The 24,127-nt window shown below is 44.2% G+C and overlaps 1 protein-coding gene and 1 long non-coding RNA gene across 8 annotated transcripts in view; one reads left to right on the forward strand and one right to left on the reverse strand.

The window, feature by feature from the left end:
* Nucleotides 1–24,127, reverse strand: part of COL13A1 (collagen type XIII alpha 1 chain) — a 428,454-nt gene that overhangs the window by 96,339 nt on the left and 307,988 nt on the right. For 5 of the 7 annotated variants that reach the window (XM_069753227.1, XM_069753230.1, XM_069753223.1 and 2 more), the window contains 2 exons: nucleotides 9,118–9,144; nucleotides 2,847–2,891 (listed from right to left, as the gene is read on the reverse strand). The exons of 1 other annotated variant lie outside the window; for it this stretch is intronic. In XM_069753227.1, the coding sequence (XP_069609328.1) occupies nucleotides 2,847–2,891; nucleotides 9,118–9,144 (72 nt within the window). The remainder of the gene's footprint in view (nucleotides 1–2,846; nucleotides 2,892–9,117; nucleotides 9,145–24,127) is intronic. One more of the 7 variants, XM_069753224.1, reaches the window with a different exon arrangement.
* The window catches only part of LOC138665604 (uncharacterized), a 48,333-nt gene continuing 33,666 nt past the window's right edge, over nucleotides 9,461–24,127 (forward strand). The window contains exon 1 of the long non-coding RNA XR_011318495.1: nucleotides 9,461–9,484. This is a non-coding gene — a long non-coding RNA (uncharacterized lncRNA). The remainder of the gene's footprint in view (nucleotides 9,485–24,127) is intronic.

Genomic DNA, 24,127 nt, shown 5'->3' on the forward strand with positions numbered 1-24,127 from the left:
TGCTTTTCTGATGTTGCAAAGGCAAAGCTAGCATTGCTAGCAGAACCGGAGTGCACAGTTCTGGCCAGCAACTCAGCCATACCGTCAGACTGAACTGTCAACCATCAAGAGTGCTCCGCCAAATCAGAATCTCTCAGAATTTCCCTTACCCCTTAGATTCCAGTCTTAGCCTTTCACTTAGCCAAATTAATCTCATACTTTGCACTAATGAGGGGCAATACCCTGTCTGCAAATTGAGATTATGATTTTGCTTTTATCCTAAGTCGTATGGCAAGGATTGTTAAAGGGTCGATATTGACTTTAAGGATGGCTACTTCCAGTAGGTGGCATAAAAGTTCAAGCACTCTCTGAAGACACAATTTGCCATTTCTTTTCAGTAACCGTTGTGTAAGCAAGTTTTAAATTGCCAGAATACAAAAAGTATTAATGGCAAAAATGTATTTAGCTGAATGTGTCTATCATGACCGGGCTTCTATATACACTGAAGCTCTAGCGCATGTATGATATATGTACAGGGAATATTACTGGCATAAAGCTTAATGTGTTCATATACATTTCCCTAATGTCTGCCATAAGAGTGCCCTTTGGTCATGTATAATTTCAATGCAAAGGCATTTCTATATTTATAAAAAAAAACCTCCAGTTACTGGAGTGAAGGCTGCCACGTAATATTTGAGGGAGTTAAATTTGCTCAATTCTGAGCCTTTAAGTTACAAGTAAATGCAGCAGGGTTGTTGCAGAAATTTCTGCAAATAAAAAAAATATTTTATTCATTTTTCTGCTGCATGTCCATGTTTTTTTTTTTTTTTTTTACCAGATAATTTTTAACCACAAAACCCATTTGCACCTGGATTTCTGCATTGATTGGTTATAGGGTGGATGCTGCACTGTCCCATCCATCTGAGCTGCACTTGTAAAAACCTACAGTATATGCTTGTAACCAAAATAACTTCACATAATAACTATTCCGATAAATGGAGCATATTTTCATCAGTTACGTAAGTTTCTGCACCAATATCTGCCACTTGTGAATCTATTCTGTAAGTGCGAATGGATAGGTGCAGCCCCCCACAGCACAAGGCACTTGGGGCACAAGCCCTGACCACCCTGCCTCTCCACGTAAACACTCATTTTCTTTTAGAACTAGTAAAACGTTTGAAATAATTTCTCTCGTTGCAGCTAAACGTTTACTGTATAATATAGTTGAAGTAGTTGGGGGTAAAAAGAAACAAACAAACGGAGCTTTTTCTACCCTGCACTGGTCAAGCATTGCCGTCACTGACGGCAATCATGGAGCTCAGTGGCTGTGAATAGGTAGATGGCACGAGCTGATGAAGTCAGTGATTGGTTGCAGATTCAAGCGGTTGTTCACAACTCAGACCACCCTTTCCCAATACCTATATTTCCCTCGTGTAAACTAATAACACATATACTCACCTCAGGTGTCTGCACCATTTCAGTGATGTCAGCATTGGCACTCTCAGGGATTACATGACATTGTTATGTCACGCAATCTCTGCAGTCACTTAGTGGCCGCTTTACCGTTCCCTCCTTTGAACAATTCACAAAAACTTCCACTTCCTTCTCTCACTTCCTCCGGATGTATGTAATTTGTCCAAAGGTGGAAAGTTAAGGGCCAGTGATTGTCCACAGGGATCACATGACATAACAAATGTCACATGATCCCCCTTAGAGAGCCAGTACTGACATCACTGGAATGGCGCCGGCACCGCTCAGTTTGTAAGAGGGCAACCTCGTTGTTACTTCACACATAGTTTGGGAATGGCATGAATGGCATTTGCATACAACTGTGATACATCGTTTTCCTAGAGGCACATACAGTACATGAACCCACACTTTGCCATGCAACAAAACAGTCACCTCTCAGAACTTGTGACCTCTGACTTCCAGTCAAAACCTACGTTCTACAAGATGGCGGAACGTTAACTGAGCAGTGCTAGAAAGAGCAAAAGAGGGCGGCTGGTAAATATATTATATGGGGAAGGGAGATTATATTAATGGCACCACTCCAGTGCTGAGATAGAAAAACGCTTGAGTGGTGCTTTAAGGCCGGTTTCACATGTCTGAGATTCACAGTCCGACGGACCACAATGTCCAGACGCTCGGGGGTCTCTTGACCTGAATTGAACAGTCTCATAGGCATTTATTAGGCTGTTGAGTGTGGGTTTAGACATAGGGGACTCTGAACTGTCAAACCTGTGAAATCAACTTTTACCGGAAGTTTGAGGGCTTGTTTGCAAAGTGCAGCTCCATTCTATGATCCTAAAATCAACTTTCTGTCACCCGCGGGACGTTTGTCAGCCCAGGTTCTCATCTACTAAGGTAAGAGTCACAACTCCTCCAGGCTTGTCCAGACATTGCGTTTGGCAGACTCAAACATATGTGTAATATTACAATTGCCATGTTAATACAACATTTAGGGGACATACTGTAGGAGTTATAGGTGTGGGGCGATTATGGGAAATGATTAGGTGGGAGGGGTGAATAATAATGCTGACAAAGTATATATGATAACGGAAGAGGATGTGAAGGAAGGTAAAGTTAAAGGAAGGGATGGGTCATACCTCTCAACTTTCAGAAACAGAAATCAGGGGGGTAGCTAAAGAAAAAGAGGATAGAAGATGAAAATTAGGGTTGCCGAACCACATAGGGGGGTGGAAGGTGGTGTGAACAGTATGACTATTGATGATGTGTGAGGAGGAGCAGGACACAGAGGAGAGGGGGCGAGTTATGGAGACAAGTGGAGGATGCACGGAGACAGAGTCAGCTGAGAGGTACACTGGGAGTCAAGGGTTAAACTACCATCCATTCCTTCTGAAAGATACCTTTGCTCCATGTTTCCCTGGCATCCCCGGCATGCCTCTTTCTCCCTAAGGGTGAAAGAAGAAATGAGAGAGAAGGGGATAGAGTAAGTGGAGGTAGACTAAGGTAGTGTCATGTCACTAAGGGTTTGGGATGGAAAGAATAGGTTAAAAGAGAACAAAAGAGATCTGTAACTCTAAATCCAGAAAGAACAAAGGTTAGACCACATATTATGCCACTGCCAGATCTATGCAGCTGGTTATATAGTTTGAATGTGTATTTACCACATGTTGCTCTTACTGTAGATGGAATATTTTTAGCCATTTTTATAATTATATCTCCCCTGTGGTTTCTCATCAGGGTGACAGTTCTGTAAGATTTGTCACTGACTCTGCTGCATTTTTTCGATATGAATGTACATGCGGATTGGTAAATAAGTTCCCTAATCCAGATCAACGCACTACATCCAACTTCCACTAGGGGGTGCTATTACATAAGGATCCAGCAGGACTGACCTGATACATTCCTTTACATCATCTGGGGCTGCTTTCTAAGCCTGAAATACGAAACCTGCCTCTAATCATACAAGGATCAGAAGTCCAGCATTAGCCGGTAATATTAGCAGGTTGTCGAAACCCTTCATGTGATCCCCGCAGGCAACGTCAGGTGTGTTTTCTATTTAACTCTGCTTGCATCAGCAACATTTTATTTTTTTTTTACTTTAAATTTATTTTCTGCGGTCAACGAAAGTATGAGTAAACTAGATTTTGAATACCATGAATGCATCTAACTCAGCAATCATATTCAATATATCCAGTTCTCCAGGGTTTTGTTACTACTATGTCACCCTGACCCCAAATAAATTGGGGTCTGAAGCTACTGGCTATAAATTCAGTCCTCTACTGTTACAGTTTCCATCCGATATGGATTTGTATAAGGGAACACTGATAAAACATGCTATCTCCACTGCGGGGCCTGGGGGGGGGGGGGGGGGTGATTGTCAGACCCTAACATGTTCCTTTGTAGATTTGGGGAAAGCTAGTCAGTAAAAATTAACTCTATTACAGCAACCGAAAAACAATTAATTATTGGTATAGTATTACAATTCATATAAGCAAAACAAATCGCCTAGAAAAGAATCAGAGGGAGAGAAAAAAGGGAGAAACGTTAAAAAAATAAAGAGAAACACAATATCACCACAAGAGGGCAGTCTTAGAAACCAATAGCTGAAAGGCAGAGTGAATACTAGTAAGACTATTATTGGCTATATGCAATGTTGTGATTGCTTTCTACTGCATTTTTTTTAGTTAGGTGTAGTGACTGAAAAATCACACTTCTGCTTATTGCATGATTTAATTAATTTTATTTTTTGGTAGATTGGATTTTTACGGATGTAGCGATACTAAATATGCTTCTAATTTTTTTAGTTGCTTTACTTATAGAGAGGATAAGGGCAGTGATTCAAGTATATATATATATATATATATATATATATATATATATATATATATTTATTTATATATACAGTATATACTCTTGTATATACAGTGGGGCAAAAAAGTATTTAGTCAGTCAGCAATAGTGCAAGTTCCACCACTTAAAAAGATGAGAGGCGTCTGTAATTTACATCATAGGTAGACCACAACTATGGGAGACAAACTGAGAAAAAAAAATCCAGAAAATCACATTGTCTGTTTTTTTTAACAATTTATTTGCATATTATGGTGGAAAATAAGTATTTGGTCAGAAACAAACAATCAAGATTTCTGGCTCTCACAGACCTGTAACTTCTTCTTTAAGAGTCTCCTCTTTCCTCCACTCATTACCTGTAGTAATGGCACCTGTTTAAACTTGTTATCAGTATAAAAAGACACCTGTGCACACCCTCAAACAGTCTGACTCCAAACTCCACTATGGTGAAGACCAAAGAGCTGTCAAAGGACACCAGAAACAAAATTGTAGCCCTGCACCAGGCTGGGAAGACTGAATCTGCAATAGCCAACCAGCTTGGAGTGAAGAAATCAACAGTGGGAGCAATAATTAGAAAATGGAAGACATACAAGACCACTGATAATCTCCCTCGATCTGGGGCTCCACGCAAAATCCCACCCCGTGGCGTCAGAATGATCACAAGAACGGTGAGCAAAAATCCCAGAACTACGCGGGGGGACCTAGTGAATGAACTGCAGAGAGCTGGGACCAATGTAACAAGGCCTACCATAAGTAACACACTACGCCACCATGGACTCAGATCCTGCAGTGCCAGACATGTCCCACTGCTTAAGCCAGTACATGTCCGGGCCCGTCTGAAGTTTGCTAGAGAGCATTTGGATGATCCAGAGGAGTTTGGGGAGAATGTCCTATGGTCTGATGAAACCAAACTGGAACTGTTTGGTAGAAACACAACTTGTCGTGTTTGGAGGAAAAAGAATACTGAGTTGCATCCATCAAACACCATACCTACTGTAAAGCATGGTGGTGGAAACATCATGCTTTGGGGCTGTTTCTCTGCAAAGGGGCCAGGACGACTGATCCGGGTACATGAAAGAATGAATGGGGCCATGTATCGTGAGATTTTGAGTGCAAACCTCCTTCCATCAGCAAGGGCATTGAAGATGAAACATGGCTGGGTCTTTCAACATGACAATGATCCAAAGCACACCGCCAGGGCAACGAAGGAGTGGCTTCGTAAGAAGCATTTCAAGGTCCTGGAGTCGCCTAGCCAGTCTCCAGATCTCAACCCTATAGAAAACCTTTGGAGGGAGTTGAAAGTCCGTGTTGCCAAGCGAAAAGCCAAAAACATCACTGCTCTAGAGGAGATCTGCATGGAGGAATGGGCCAACATACCAACAACAGTGTGTGGCCACCTTGTGAAGACTTACAGAAAACGTTTGACCTCTGTCATTGCCAACAAAGGATATATTACAAAGTATTGAGATGAAATTTTGTTTCTGACCAAATACTTATTTTCCACCATAATATGCAAATAAATTGTTAAAAAAACAGACAATGTGATTTTCTGGGTTTTTTTTCTCAGTTTGTCTCCCATAGTTGAGGTCTACCTATGATGTAAATTACAGACGCCTCTCATCTTTTTAAGTGGTGGAACTTGCACTATTGCTGACTGACTAAATACTTTTTTGCCCCACTGTATATATATATATATATATATATATATATATACACACACATTATATTGTTAAAAACATTTTCTTTGTCTTTTAGGTTTTGCTCCAGGACCTTCTGTACACATGCAGATCCTTACGTGGATGCACAGTTACTGTGTATATATATCCATTTGAAAGTTTACAAATTGATGCCATTTCATCGAAAGGAACACAAGGCACCAAAGCCCTACAGTTTATATTTTTTTGGGGGTGCGCTCAGAAAGAGGCTCCGCAGGCTTTGGAAGAAGGAGTCGGGTAACACCGTGGGAATCGCTGGACTACACTGGACCTGCAAGGGAACTTTGCTGTCTAATAAATTGGTGAATGAGGGACAGTGTCTTCTTTTTATTTCTCTCTTTTTATGTTTTTCAGGGTCTCCATTTGTGGCCTACTTAGAATTCTTAGAATTCTTTGGACTATGTAGGACCTGCATAAGATTTTTTTTATAAGTTGGTGAACCAAAGAAAGAGTCGGAGAGTGTTTCTTTAAATAAAGTGTTTTCGTGTGTATGTTTTTTTTCTTCTAGCACTGGGTTAGTAATGGGGGTGTCTGAATGACATCCCTCCATTACTAACACCAGGGCTTGATGTCAGCTGCGTTTTTGGACAATTCACAGCTGACATCAACCATAAATCCGATTGCCACTGCACCAGGGCAATTTGGAAGAGCGAAGGCAAAGCAGCAGAATTGGAGCAACTCATGTGATGCTCCATTTCTTGGGTGGCTGAGGGATGGTATCTTTAGGCTGGGAAGGGGCCAATAACCATGTTTCTTTCCAGCCTGATAATATCAGCTCACAGCTGTCTGCTTTACCTTTGCTTGTCACCAAAAATGGGTTGAACCAAATGTCATTTTTTCATTCATTTATTTATTAGGTTAATACATGTACAGTAAGCTACACATGCAACAGAATAATTATATATACCATGGATATCTATCCATCCATCTTTGCAAATCTTGAACACCTAAAAATCTGTCATTTCTATTCTGCATTCTATTCTGGTAGGTGGCTCACGGATGGCACATGGACGTGACGTGCATGACACATGGTGGGACACACCTACATATGGTCGGCCAGCAGAAAACCACACGGATACTAAAAACGGAACGTCTCACTTAGACATTTTTTTAAGCGGACCTGTGAAGGGGGCCTAGGATACTAAGAAGACAAATATTGCAGAACTGTTATTGAATTTGATAGCCTTGAAAGTTGTCAAAATACAAGAGATTTCTGTTGTTGAGAAATTTTTAGAGTTAAATGTTGTTATAATCAGCTCATAGTTGTTGAATCCAATCTGGTCCTCCATGGAAACCAGGGTAGGACAGTCTCCACTTTTGAGGCTGGCATCCTTGGACGAGCATCCTGAGTGCCTCTAGCACCTACTTAAGCCCCAAAATGTACATCATGAAGTCGTGAGCTCTAGTCACTATTATTTATTTAAACCTATCCTTTGACAGAAGGAGACATAACCCAGATTTGGTGACTCTCTTTAAAAAGGTATTCCACTTTCAGGAAAGTGGGCCCCACCGCTGCTCCAGTCCTGGTATTTAGGCAGCAGCAAGGATGTCATGTCAACAGTGCCCTTCTGTACCCTAGCCAGTCACTGAGCTCAGCAGCTGTGCCAAGGTTGACGCTGAGCTCAGTAACTGGCTAGAGCAATGATCGACATTGTTGATGTGACGTCAAACTGCAGCCAAAATACCAAGATCAGAACAGTGTTAGGGAGCCAGTGCTAGAACCAGGGAAGGTGAGTGTCGGCTTTTATCATTTTAGATATTTTGCACTTTTGTGAAAATGGACAAATCCTTTGATGTAACAAGTTTAACACGGAGGATTGGCATCTTCATCACCCTAGAATTAGTTCAAATCTTCTTTACACAGTTGAAGCACTACTCAACAAAGTGATCAGTTTGCAATACAGTGGCTTGTGAAAGTATTCACCCCCTTGGCTTTTTACACTATTTTTTCACATTACAACCTGTGTTTAAATATTTTTGTAATCAGATTTGTGTGTGGAGCATCAGCACTAAATAGTCTAAGTTGGTGAAGTGAGAAAAATATAGGCATGAATTAAATTTATGGGATGAAATAACTAAAAATTGGCATGTGCATATGTATTCACCCCTTTTGATATGAAGTCCCTAGAATTTCTATTGTAATTACCTTCATAAGTCACATGCTTAGTGAATGGAAGTCTACCTGTTAGCAATGTACAGTGTCATATGGTCTGTCAGTATATACACACCTATTCTGAAAGACCACAGAGGTTTCAACACCATTAATCAAGAGGCACCACTAATCAAACAACACCATGAAGACCACAGTGATCTCCAAACAAGTTAGGGACAAAGTTGTTGAGAAGTTCTAAAAAATATCCCAATCTCTGATGTTCCCCTGGGGCACCATCAAATCCATTTTTATCAAATGGAAAGAACATGGTACACAAGAAACCTGCCAAGAGAGGGCCGCCCATCAAAACTCTCAGCCTGGGCAAGGAGGTCATTAATCAGAGAGGCAGCACAAAAATCAATGGTAACCCTGAAGGAGCTACGGAGTTCCCAAGCAGAGACTGGAGTATCTGTCCATACGACCATAAGAAGCCGTACACTCCATAGAGGTGGTTTATATGAAAGAGTGGGCAGAAAAAAGTCTTTACTGCCAAAAGACATGGGAGACTTCCCAAAGGTATGGAGGAAGGTGCTGTTTTCAGAAGAGACCAAAATTTGAACTTTTTGGCCACCAAGGTAAGTGCTATGGCTGGTGCCAAACAAACACAGCTCAACACCTCAAGAGCACCATCCCCACAGTGAAACATGGTGGTGGCGGCATCATGCTGTAGGGATGTTTTTGGCAACAGGGATAAAACGCAAATTAAATGTAAACTGAATCATATAAATCTATATTCTTGACCTGAGTGGTATAGCTATTTAGACAGTAATTGCCACAATTAAAATCACTTGTGTATAACTGCATGGTGTTTGTTACTGCAGGACTGTCCACTTCATAGTTCTGTTTGGACTAAAAAATGTAAGTTTGGACCATTACATCCGTGGCTTCTCTGGAGTGTCAAAAGCACCAAAAAGCAGAAATCTTGACAGTATACATTATGAATGATCAGAGTCCTACCTTCAGTCCTGGTTCTCCCTGTTCACCCTTTAGCATGAGCGAAAAAAGAGAAGACACAACAGAAAACAATAGAGATAAAGAGCAATATAGATATCAGATTTGATGCAGAACTAAACAGAACATTCTTAGCATAGTTTGCCATGCAAACCCTAAGAGTCTATCTAAGACAAAGCACCTGCTGGCCAGGCATTAGCTTTATTGAGTTATGTGTGGAATGAAGGCTTAGCATACAAACACAGAAAGCACAACAAGCGTGTGAGAATGCAGGTATGTATCCTGCCAGTAATGTGCTGGCCCTGGGACGGAAATCCTTTTAAAACCAATGTTTTGTATTTATTATTATAGTGCCCTTGAAACCCACAGAAAGGTATGTAAGCATCACAGGTTTGTATCAAAATTCACCAAGTATTTAGTATAAGTTAGCACATTATTTTTCAGGACACTTTCTGTACTTTAGATTGTTGATACACTTTAAGCAAAAGGGATTTCTTACTTGTCTAGGAATAACAATGTTTTTTTTTTTACTTTTTTTTATTTAAAGAGATTCACTCTTGTCAATGGAGGTCCAACGAATAGGTGTGGCATGTAAAATTGGCAAATTGGACTAGTTAAACAGATGCACAGTTAGGATTCATTCACACATCAGTGATTTTTCTCATCTTTTAAAATAATGTTTTTTATCATCAGAGATTCATCAGTGCTTCTTATCAGACTTTGGTCAGAGCGTCAGTTTTTATCATCAGAGTTTCATCAATTTTTCTTGTATGAAAACAAGGGTTATTCTCAAGCTTCTCCTATTAAACAGTCCACGAAAAACAGACTGTGCATAGATGGTATGTGAGTTCTATAGTTCTAACTTATTCTTTCACAGACCCAAAGACTTGCATTGGTGAGTTTGATCTTTGACTTGCTAGCTCCTCTTCTCGCTCTCTCTCTCTCTCCCTTCATTAATTAAATCTCTGTTTCATTATCAGACTACTACCCTTATCTTTTTCTGTGCTGCAGTTGTACAATTCATTACTATCTTGAATATTTCAAAACAGTTGTAGGGCTTTCTCTTAGTATCTCTCTGATGAACTCTCACTATCCTAAAATCACCCTGAAATGGCTGCTGCATTCTCTGCCTTGGCTTTTCTACAGGTTATGATTATCCCTCTTGATTGACTGCTCTGAGCCATGTGACGTGAGTTCTGCAAGGCATTATGGGCAATCTCACACAGTTGATCCTCAGGTCATACAAACCTTCTGTGACTGATGCAATCTCCTACACTCTGTAAAAGGGCGGCAGGCATTTTTTTAGTGCTAGTCAAATTTGCCAGCACATGTGAATTTCATAAAATCCATTTATTCAATCTTCTCTACTCTTTACTGAACTGTAATTAAAAATGTCATTTTGATATGAATGTAATGCTACACTGAGCACCTTCTGCTGCAATTGTTCATTTTATGTATATGTGGTAGCTGCTTTTCATTATTCAGACCACACATTTAGTAGCAAGAGGTTGATGTTATGATGTTATAGGATATAAGGACATGTTTACTTCTTCATTGCAGGGATGAAAATAATAAGGTTTGTGTCATGTTATAATTGGGGAAACGGATACAACAGGAAAATGTGTTTAAAGCATGTTCAATTAATCATTTTAATATTATTCATTTAATGTCCTCATGAGTTTGAGTGGCGCGTCCATTTAAGATTAGCATGTAACCATAATATACCATTTGATAGCAGTACCACTGCCCTACAGCAGTTCAGAACAGTTTTGTTCTTTATTACAGATATTTAATAGAATGATATAAGGTAGAAATATTCCAGGATTACATGATGTATAAATAGTCTTGATGACCAAAAGTTAAGAAAAACTATGTGTCTGCTGGATGTAGACATATGTTGTAGGTAAAAGTACACATTATCAAACCTGTCCATCTGTTTGAGGCCTGCCCTAGACTGCGGAGACCCGTGTGTCATAAACAGTGCCTTCCCCCCTCCCACCAATCCCGCAATTAAATCACGGCCAGGCCTAGATGGGTTGAACAGGTCAGTCACAGTTTATTAATTACATACGAAGAGAAAGGCAATTATATTTCATAACCGGCTCCTTGCTGAAGGCCCTGTCTGCGACCGACAGGTGAGCAGGCCAATGAGCGGTTACGAACCTTTGCCCCTATCTTCACTTCCACTGTGACTTAAAACAGAATTATTCCTTTATATTATATAATATATTTTTTTCTAGCTGTGCAAAACATCGATGACTATATAAGGGAAGGATGGAGGGACAACAGCTTCCAGGGGTCAGCCGGGAAGAAAGAGAAAGGCACTGACCCTTGGTGCCTGAATTTAACCCATGTGGGTGTGGCCAGACACCCCTTCCCCTTTGCGCCATTGGTCAGTTGGGTGTCCCGATCACTGCATCACCTGTGGGAGTAGCGGGAGGGGGGAATTAGGCACCGCACTGTATGTCCTCTAGCTTTGGTTATAGGGGCTCTGCAGTCAAAGACACGTTACTTAGTCAGCACCGTGCCTGCCAGTACTACCATGAAAGATTTCATCACGCGCTTTTTTTAGAGCATCCTTAAAGAGGTTTCCGAACTTTCTGTAAAATGTATGTGTGTACCTAGGAAGCTGCAAGTGACTAGCACACTCCAAAAGTGTTGTGATGCAAAGTGGGGGTTTTATTTACATACAGTATTCACAAACGTTTCGGTCGTTACTGGACCTTCATCAGTGTGCTAATATACTAGTATGCTTAGAGAAGCCCCGAGTAACAAGGTTAGATTGCATCAATAAAAAGCCTGAAGACATATAGGTCGCGGGGGTAGGCACAAGCCGCAGAGATACAATGGTGTGTCACAAGTGACACTAACTGCTGGATGGAGCAGGAGCCACGCGGAATGTACTGCCAGTATGGGCTGCAAAATAGTGCGCATGAGGTAGAAACAAGCTACTGAGATAGGGTAATGTGTCACGGACTGATACTATCTGCTGAATGAAGCAGGAGGCACGCAGTATGTACTGTTATGGACCTGGTGGTTAGGAGCACCCGGAACAACCTGATGGTTAAACTCACACAGGACAAGCTCTGGGAAGTGGGAGCTCTGCTGACCGCAACCCCTAATCCTATCACACAACTAGAAATAGCCATGGAGCGTACCTAACACGACCTAGACGCCTCTTCACAGCCTAAGAGCTAACTAGCCCTAAAGATAGAAAATAAAGCCTACCTTGCCTCAGAGAAATTCCCCAAAGGAAAAAGCAGCCCCCCACATATATTGACTGTGAGATAAGATGAAAGTCACAAACACAGAAATGAAACAGGTTTCAGGAAAGGGAGACCAGACTTACTAAACAGACTGAGGATAGGAAAGGTATCTTTGCGGTCAGCACAAAAAACTACAAAAGACCACGCAGAGTGTGCAAAAAGACCTCCGCACTGACTCACGGTGCAGAGGTGCCACTCTGCATCCCAGAGCTTCCAGCTAGCAAGACAAAATCATGATAGCCAACTGGACAAGGAAACAATGAACAAATAATAACTAGCAGGGACTTAGCTTCTGCTGGAGTAGACAGGTCACCAGAAAGATCCAAGAGCGAACTGAACCAGTACAAGAACATTGACAGCTGGCATGGAGTAACGATCTGAGTGGAGTTAAATAGAACAGCCAGCCAAAGAAAAAACTACGTCACCTGTGGAAGGAACCTCAGAAGCAGCAGCTCCACTCACAGCCACCAGAGGGAGTCCATGGACAGAACTCGCCGAAGTACCATTCATGACCACAGGAGGGAGTTCGAAAACAGAATTCACAACAATGTACCACCAGTATGGGCTGCAAAATAGTGCTCAAGGGGTAGGCACAAACTGCTGAATGAAGCAGGGGCCACACGGTATACACCGCCAGTCTGGGCTGCAAGAATAGTGTGCACTATCTGCCTCATCAGCAACATGAAGCACGCGGTGGACACTTTTGGAGAGTGCTAGTCACTTGCATTTTACATAAAGGCTTGGGAACCTATGACGGTGCACCTCCTCTTGGCTGTGCTGAACATTTTCTATATAACTACCTAGGAAGCTGACAGCTTGTAATATACTCCCTGTCAGCATTCTGCATGGTGTCCTAAATATCACACCTAGTCATGTGAGCAGCTCTCTCCAGATTCTGGAGGAGCAGCTCACTCGTTGGCTAGAGTTTTCCTGTCTGCCAAAGACTGGTGGTAACAGCTCCCAGTCTTTGCCAGACCCTACCCTTCCTGCCTCATGCTCCAGCCTCTCCATGCAGAACAGAGTGTAAGGCCGGGATCAAACTAAACGTATGAAAATTGGTCCTAGTCTCCCTGCCGAGAGTCGCACAAGTGTTCTCCTTATTGTCATCCATGTATAAAGCGTTTGCAATGCGATGATGCGATTTTCTCGCACCTATGTATCCGTATGACATCCGTATAACATGCGTATGGTTTTACATTTCTCACTGCTTTTCCCCATCTATATATATAATTGTCTAAGGGTTTTTCCGTCTGTCTGTCTGTCTGTCCTGGAAATCCCGGCTCTCTGATTGGTCGAGGCCGCCAGGCCTCGACCAATCAGAGACCGGCACAGCATCGACGTAGAAATCCCGCGTCTCTGATTGGTCGAGGCCGCCAGGCCTCGACCAATCAGCAACGGGCACAGCGACGATGATGTCATAAAGGACGTAGACATCTCACGTTTCTGATTCAGCGACGGGCACAGTATCGACGTAGATGTCATAATGATTGCCATGGTGACGATGATGTCATAAAGGTTGCCTCGACCAATCAGCGACGGGCACAGTCTGCCGCGAATTCTGGAATCATCATTGTCCATATACTATGGGGACATGCATATTCTAGAATACCCGATGCGTTAGAATCGGGGCAACAGTCTAGTTGAATATAATGGCTCAATAGGCTGAAATGAGGAAAATGTGTGCGTATTTCTCGCAAGTCAGACGGATGGTCTGTGTGGTGTCCGATTTTCTTCTCACACCCATGGACTTGCATTGGTGAGACTCGTGCGATATACACGTACAATCGCAGCATGCTGCGATTTCACTCGCACTCTGAATACGCCTGAGAAAAAAAAACTGTGATGAGAGCTGCCCCATAGATTAACAGTGGTCCGAGTGCTATGCAATGTTTTCTCGCATAGCACTCGTCTGTATTCTACGCTAGAGTGACCCCGGCCTAAGGCAGCAGGGGAATGACTCAGCTGATTGGACCAACCAGGAAGGAAAAGACTTCTACATAGGTGAGTATAATGTGCTGTGTGCATCCATCCCTCCCTCATCCATCCATTCCTCATCCATCCATCCCTCCCTCATTCATCCATACACACGCATCCATATACACATCACTATAGACTGAGGATATGAAGCAGCTGATGGGTATTATGTGGTATATATGTAGATATACACACACAAACTTACACTCTTGCACACACACACAACACTATATAGTTTTCATCTCACAGTATTCGTATGTCATAGGGGTGATATGGGGTGATATGGGGGACATGTGAAGCTCTATCACCACTGTGGATGTGATGTGGGGACATGTGAAGCTCTATCCCCACTGTGGATGTGATGTGGGGACATGTGAAGCTCTATCACCACTGTGGATGTGATGTGGAGACATGTGAAGCTCTATCCCCACTGTGGATGTGATGTGGGGACATATGAAGCTCTATCACCACTGTGGATGTGATGTGGGGACATGTGAGGCTCTATCACCACCATGGATGTGATGTGGGGACATGTGAGGCTCTATCACCACTGTGGATGTGATGTGGGAGCCTGTGAAGCTCTATCACCACTGTGGATGTGATGTGGAGACATGTGAAGCTCTATCACCACTGTGGATGTGATATGGAGACATGTGAAGCTCTATCACCACTGTGGATGTGATGTGGGGACATGTGAGGCTCTATCACCACTGTGGATGTGATGTGGGAGCCTGTGAAGCTCTATCACCACTGTGGATGTGAAATGGGGACATGTGAAGCTCTATCACCACTGTGGATGTGATGCGGAGACATGTGAAGCTCTATCACCACTGTGGATGTGATGTGGGGACATGTGAAGCTCTATCACCACTGTGGATGTGATATGGGGACATGTGAAGCTCTATCACCACTGTGGATGTGATATGGGGACATGTGAAGCTCTATCACCACTGTGGATGTGATGTGGAGACATGTGACGCTCTATCACCACTGTGGATGTGATGTGGGGACATGTGAAGCTCTATCACCACTGTGGATGTGATATGGGGACATGTGAAGCTCTATCACCACTGTGGATGTGATGTGGAGACATGTGAAGCTCTATCACCACTGTGGATGTGATGTGGAGACATGTGAAGCTCTATCACCACTGTGGATGTGATGTGGAGACATGTGAAGCTCTATCACCACTGTGGATGTGATATGGGGACATGTGAAGCTCTATCACCAATGTTGATGTGATGTGGAGACATGTGACGCTCTATCACCACTGTGGATGTGATGTGGAGACATGTGAAGCTCTATCACCACTGTGGATGTGATATGGGGACATGTGAAGCTCTATCACCACTGTGGATGTGATGTGGGGACATGTGAAGCTCTATCCCCACTGTGGATGTGATGTGGAGACATGTGAAGCTCTATCACCACTGTGGATGTGATGTGGGGACATGTGAAGCTCTATCACCACTGTGGATGTGATGTGAGGACTTGTGAAGCTCTATCACCACTGTGGATGTGATATGGGGACATGTGAAGCTCTATCACGACTGTGGATGTGATGTGGGGACATGTGAAGCTCTATCACCACTGTGGATGTGATGTGGAGACATCTGAAGCTCTATCACCACTGTGGATGTGATATGGAGACATGTGAAGCTCTATCCCCACTGTGGATGTGATGTGGGGACATGTGAAGCTCTATCACCACTGTGGATGTGATATGGAGACATGTGAATCTCTATCCCCACTGTGGATGTGATGTGGAGACATGTGAAGCTCTATCACCACTGTGGATGTGATATGGGGACATGTGAAGCTCTATCACGACTGTGGATGTGATGTGGGGACATGTGAAGCTCTATCACCACTGTGGATGTGATGTGGAGACATCTGAAGCTCTATCACCACTGTGGATGTGATATGGAGACATGTGAAGCTCTATCCCCACTGTGGATGTGATGTGGGGACATGTGAAGCTCTATCACCACTGTGGATGTGATATGGAGACATGTGAATCTCTATCCCCACTGTGGATATGATGTGGAGACATGTGAAGCTCTATCACCACTGTGGATGTGATGTGGAGACATGTGAAGCTCTATCACCACTGTGGATATGATGTGGAGACATGTGAAGCTTTATCATCACTGTGGATGTCATATGGAGACATGTGAAGCTCTATCCCCACTGTGGATGTGATATGGAGACTTGTGAATCTCTATCCCCACTGTGGATGTGATGTGGAGACATGTGAAGCTCTATCACCACTGTGGATGTGATATGGAGACATGTGAAGCTCTATCACCACTGTGGATGTGATGTGGAGACATGTCAAGCTCTATCACCACTGTGGATGTGATATGGAGACATGTGAAGCTCTATCACCACTGTGAATGTGATGTGGGGACATGTGAATCTCTATCCCCACTGTGGATGTGATGTGGAGACATGTGACACTCTATCACCACTGTGGATGTGATATGGAGACATGTGAATCTCTATCCCCACTGTGGATGTGATGTGGAGACATGTGACACTCTATCACCACTGTGGATGTGATATGGAGACATGTGCAGCTCTATCACCACTGTGGATGTGATGTGGAGACATGTGACACTCTATCACCACTGTGGATGTGATATGGAGACATGTGAAGCACTATCCCCACTGTGGATGTGATGTGGAGACATGTGACACTCTATCACCACTGTGGATGTGATATGGAGACATGTGAAGCTCTATCACCACTGTGGATGTGATATGGAGACATGTGAAGCACTATCCCCACTGTGGATGTGATATGGAGACATGTGAATCTCTATCACCACTGTGGATGTGATGTGGGGACATGTGAATCTCTATCCCCACTGTGGATGTGATGTGGAGACATGTGACACTCTATCACCACTGTGGATGTGATATGGAGACATGTGAATCTCTATCCCCACTGTGGATGTGATGTGGAGACATGTGACACTCTATCACCACTGTGGATGTGATATGGAGACATGTGCAGCTCTATCACCACTGTGGATGTGATGTGGAGACATGTGACACTCTATCACCACTGTGGATGTGATATGGAGACATGTGAATCTCTATCCCCACTGTGGATGTGATGTGGAGACATGTGACACTCTATCACCACTGTGGATGTGATATGGAGACATGTGAAGCTCTATCACCACTGTGGATGTGATGTGGGGACATGTGAATCTCTATCCCCACTGTGGATGTGATGTGGAGACATGTGACACTCTATCACCACTGTGGATGTGATATGGAGACATGTGAATCTCTATCCCCACTGTGGATGTGATGTGGAGACATGTGACACTCTATCACCACTGTGGATGTGATATGGAGACATGTGCAGCTCTATCACCACTGTGGATGTGATGTGGGGACATGTGAATCTCTATCCCCACTGTGGATGTGATGTGGAGACATGTGACACTCTATCACCACTGTGGATGTGATATGGAGACATGTGAATCTCTATCCCCACTGTGGATGTGATGTGGAGACATGTGACACTCTATCACCACTGTGGATGTGATATGGAGACATGTGCAGCTCTATCACCACTGTGGATGTGATGTGGAGACATGTGACACTCTATCCCCACTGTGGATGTGATATGGAGACATGTGAATCTCTATCCCCACTGTGGATGTGATGTGGAGACATGTGAATCTCTATCCCCACTGTGGATGTGATATGGAGACATGTGAATCTCTATCACCACTGTGGATGTGATGTGGGGACATGTGAATCTCTATCCCCACTGTGGATGTGATGTGGAGACATGTGACACTCTATCACCACTGTGGATGTGATATGGAGACATGTGAATCTCTATCCCCACTGTGGATGTGATGTGGAGACATGTGACACTCTATCACCACTGTGGATGTGATATGGAGACATGTGCAGCTCTATCACCACTGTGGATGTGATGTGGGGACATGTGAATCTCTATCCCCACTGTGGATGTGATGTGGAGACATGTGACACTCTATCACCACTGTGGATGTGATATGGAGACATGTGAATCTCTATCCCCACTGTGGATGTGATGTGGAGACATGTGACACTCTATCACCACTGTGGATGTGATATGGAGACATGTGCAGCTCTATCACCACTGTGGATGTGATATGGAGACATGTGAAGCTCTATCCCCACTGTGGATATGATGTGGAGACATGTGAAGCTCTATCACCACTGTGGATGTGATATGGAGACATGTGAAGCTCTATCACCACTGTGGATGTGATATGGAGACATGTGACGCTCTATCCCCACTGTGGATGTGATGTGGGGACATGTGATGCTCTATCTCCACTGTGGATGTGATATGGGGACATGTGAAGCTCTATCACCACTGTGGATGTGATGTGGGAGCCTGTGAAGCTCTATCACCACTGTGGATGTGATGTGGGGACATGTGAAGCTCTATCACCACTATGGATGTGATATGGAGACATGTGAAGCCTTATCACCACTGTGGATATGATGTGGGGAAATGTGAAGCTCTATCACCACTGTGGATATGATGTGGAGACATATGAAGCTCTATCACCACTATGGATGTGATATGGAGACATGTGAAGCCATATCACCACTGTGGATATGATGTGGGGACATGTGAAGCTCTATCACCACTGTGGATGTGATGTGGACATGTAAAGCCTTATCACCACTGTGGATATGATGTGGAGACATGTGATGCTCTATCACCACTGTGGATGTGATGTGGGGACATGTGAAGCTCTATCAACACTGTGGATGTGATGTGGGGACATGTGAAGCTCTATCACCACTGTGGATGTGATGTGGGGACATGTGAAGCTCTATCACCACTGTGGATGTGATGTGGAGACATGTGAAGCTCTATCCCCACTGTGGATGTGATGTGGGGCATGTGAAGCTCTATCACCACTGTGGATGTGATGTGAAGACATGTGAAGCTCTATCACCACTGTGGATGTGATGTGGAGACATGTGAAGCTCTATCACCACTGTGGATGTGATGGGGAGACATGTGAAGCTCTATCACCACTGTGGATGTGATGTGGAGACATGTGAAACTCTATCACCACTGTGGATGTGATGTGGAGACATGTGAAGCTCTATCACCACTGTGGATGTGATGTGGGGACATGTGAAGCTCTATCACCACTGTGGATGTGATGTGGGGACATGTGAAGCTCTATCACCACTGTGGATGTGATGTGGAGACATGTGAAGCTCTATCACCACTGTGGATATGATGTGGGGACATGTGAAGCTCTATCACCACTGTGGATGTGATGTGGAGACATGTGAAGCTCTATCACCACTGTGGATGTGATGTGGGGACATGTGAAGCTCTATCACCACTGTGGATGTGATGTGGGGACATGTGAAGCTCTATCACCACTGTGGATGTGATGTGGAGACATGTGAAGCTCTATCACCACTGTGGATATGATGTGGGGACATGTGAAGCTCTATCACCACTGTGGATGTGATGTGGACATGTGAAGCCTTATCACCACTGTGGATATGATGTGGAGACATGTGAAGCTCTATCACCACTGTGGATGTGATGTGGAGACATGTGAAGCTCTCTCACCACTGTGGATGTGATGTGGGGACATGTGAAGCTCTATCACCACTGTGGATGTGATGTGGGGACATGTGAAACTCTATCACCACTGTGGATGTGATGTGGAGACATGTGAAGCTCTATCACCACTGTGGATGTGATGTGGGGACATGTGAAGCTCTATCACCACTGTGGATGTGATGTGGGGACATGTGAAGCTCTATCACCACTGTGGATGTGATGTGGGGACATGTGAAACTATATCACCACTGTGGATGTGATGTGGAGACATGTGAAGCTCTATCCCCACTGTGGATGTGATATGGAGACATGTGAGGCTCTATCCCCACTGTCGATATGATGTGGAGACATGTGAAGCTCTATCACCACTGTGGATGTGATGTGGAGACATGTGAAGCTCTATCACCACTGTGGATGTGATGTGTGGATATGTGAAGCTCTATCACCACTGTGGATGTGATGTGGGGATATGTGAAGCTCTATCACCACTGTGGATGTGATGTTGAGACATGTGAAGCTCTATCACCACTGTGGATGTGATGTGGGGATATGTGAAGCTCTATCACCACTGTGGATGTGATATGGAGACATGTGAAGCTCTATCCCCACTGTGGATGTGATGTGGGGACATGTGATGCTCTATCACCACTGTGGATGTGATGTGGGGACATGTGAAGCTCTATCACCACTGTGGATGTGATGTGGGGACATGTGAAGCTCTATCACCACTGTGGATATGATGTGGAGACATGTGAAGCTCTATCACCACTGTGGATGTGATGTGGGAGCCTGTGAAGCTCTATCCCCACTGTGGATGTGATGTGGGGACATGTGAAGTTCTATCACCACTGTGGATGTGATGTGGGGACATGTGAAGCTCTATCACCACTGTGGATGTGATGTGGGGACATGTGAGGCTCTATCACCACTGTGGATGTGATGTGGAGACATATGAAGCTCTATCACCACTGTGGATGTGATATGGAGAAATGTGAAGCTCTATCACCACTGTGGATGTGATGTGGGGACATGTGAAGCTCTATCACCACTATGGATGTGATGTGGGAGCCTGTGAACCTCTATCACTACTGTGGATGTGATGTGGGGACATGTGAAGCTCTATCACCACTGTGGATGTGATGTGGACATATGAAGCCTTATCACCACTGTGGATATGATGTGGAGACATGTGATGCTCTATCACCACTGTGGATGTTATGTGGGGACATGTGAAGCTCTATCACCACTGTGGATGTGATGTGGGGACATGTGAAGCTCTATCACCACTGTGGATGTGATGTGGGGACATGTGAAACTATATCACCACTGTGGATGTGATGTGGAGACATGTGAAGCTCTATCACCACTGTGGATGTGATGTGGGGACATGTGAGGCTCTATCACCACTGTGGATGTGATGTGGGGACATGTGAAGCCTTATCACCACTGTGGATGTGATGTGGAGATATGTGAAGCTCTATCACCACTGTGGATGTGATGTGGGGAAATGTGAAGCTCTATCACCACTGTGGATGTGATGTGGAGACATGTGAAGCTCTATCACCACTGTGGATGTGATGTGGGGACATGTGAAGCTCTATAACCACTGTGGATGTGATGTGAAGACATGTGAAGCTCTATGCTGTGGATGTGATGTGGAGACATGTGGAGATCTATCACCACTGTGGATGTGATATGGAGACATGTGAAGCTCTATCACCACTGTGGATATGATGTGGGGACATGTGAAGCTCTATCACCACTGTGGATGTGATGTGGAGATATGTGAAGCTCTATCACCACTGTGGATGTGATGTGGGGAAATGTGAAGCTCTATCACCACTGTGGATGTGATGTGGAGACATGTGAAGCCTTATCACCACTGTGGATGTGATGTGGAGACATGTGAAGCTCTATCACCACTGTGGATGTGATGTGGGGACATGTGAAGCTCTATCACCACTGTGGATGTGATGTGGAGACATGTGAAGCTCTATCACCACTGTGGATGTGATGTGGAGACATGTGAGGCTCTATCACCACTGTGGATGTGATGTGGGGACATGTGAAGCTCTATCACCACTGTGGATGTGATGTGGGGACATGTGAAGCTCTATCACCACTGTGGATGTGATGTGGAGACATGTGAAGCTCTATCACCACTGTGGTTGTGATGTGGAGACATGTGAAGCTCTATCACCACTGTGCATGTGATGTGGGGACATGTGAAGCCTTATCACCACTGTGGATGTGATGTGGAGATATGTGAAGCCTTATCACCACTGTGGATGTGATGTGGGGACATGTGAAGCTCTATCACCACTGTGGATGTGATGTGGAGACATGTGAAGCCTTATCACCACTGTGGATGTGATGTGGAGACATGGGAAGTTCTATCACCACTGTGGATGTGATGTGGGAGCCTGTGAAGCTCTATCACCACTGTGGATGTGATGTGGGGACATGTGAAGCCTTTTCACCACTGTGGATATGATGTGGAGACATGTGATGCTCTATCACCACTGTGGATGTGATGTGGGGACATGTGAAGCTCTATCACCACTGTGGATGTTATGTGGGGACATGTGAAGCTCTATCACCACTGTGGATGTGATGTGGGACATGTGAAGCTCTATCCCCACTGTGGATGTGATGTGGGGACATTTGACGCTCTATCACCACTGTGGATGTGATATGGGGACATGTGAAGCTCTATCCCCACTGTGGATGTGATGTGGGGACATGTGAAGCTCTATCACCACTGTGGATGCAATGTGGGGACATGTGAAGCTCTATCACCACTGTGGATGTGATGTGGGGACATGTGAAGCTCTATCACCACTGTGGATGTGATGTGGAGACATGTGAAGCTCTATCACCACTGTGGATGTGATGTGGGGACATGTGAAGCTCTATCACCACTGTGGATGTGATGCGAGGACATGTGAAGCTCTATCACCACTGTGGATGTGATGTGGGGACATGTGAAGTTCTATCACCACTGTGGATGTGATGTGGGGACATGTGAAGCTCTATCACCACTGTGGATGTGATGTGGAGACATGTGAAGCCTTATCACCACTGTGGATGTGATGTGAGGACTTGTGAAGCTCTATCACTATTGTGGATATGATGTGGAGACATGTGAAGCTCTATCACCACTGTGGATGTGATGTGGGGACATGTGAAGCTCTATCCCCACTGTGGATGTGATGTAGGGATATGTGAAGCTCTATCACCACTGTGGATGTGATGTGAGGACATGTGAAGCTCTATCACCACTGTGGATGTGATGTAGAGATATGTGAAGCTCTATCACCTCTGTGGATGTGATGTGGAGACATGTGAAGCTCTATCACCACTGTGGATGTGATGTGGAGACATGTGAAGCTCTATCCCCACTGTGGATGTGATGTGGAGACATGTGAAGCTCTATCACCACTGTGGTTATGATGTGGAGACATGTGAAGCTCTATCACCACTGTGGATGTGATGTGGAGACATGTGAAGCTCTATCACCACTGTGGTTATGATGTGGAGACATGTGAAGCTCTATCACCACTGTGGATGTGATGTGGAGACATGTGGAGCTCTATCACCACTGTGGATGTGATGTGGAGACATGTGAAGCTCTATCACCACTGTGGATGTGATGTGGAGACATGTGAAGCTCTATCCCCACTGTGGATGTGATGTGGAGACATGTGAAGCTCTATCACCACTGTGGATGTGATGTGGAGACATGTGAAGCTCTATCACCACTGTGGTTATGATGTGGAGACATGTGAAGCTCTATCACCACTATGGATGTGATGTGGAGACATGTGGAGCTCTATCACCACTGTGGATGTGATGTGAGGACATGTGAAGCTCTATCACCACTGTGGATGTGATGTCGAGACATGTGAAGCTCTATCCCCACTGTGGATGTGATGTGGAGACATGTGAAGCTCTATCACCACTGTGGATGTGATGTGGGGACATGTGAAGTTCTATCACCACTGTGGATGTGATGTGGGGACATGTGAAGCTCTATCACCACTGTGGATGTGATGTGGAGACATGTGAAGCCTTATCACCACTGTGGATGTGATGTGAGGACTTGTGAAGCTCTATCACTATTGTGGATATGATGTGGAGACATGTGAAGCTCTATCAC

This window comes from Ranitomeya imitator, chromosome 2 (genome assembly GCF_032444005.1).
Source record: "Ranitomeya imitator isolate aRanImi1 chromosome 2, aRanImi1.pri, whole genome shotgun sequence".
Taxonomy (NCBI): Eukaryota; Metazoa; Chordata; class Amphibia; order Anura; family Dendrobatidae; genus Ranitomeya; species Ranitomeya imitator.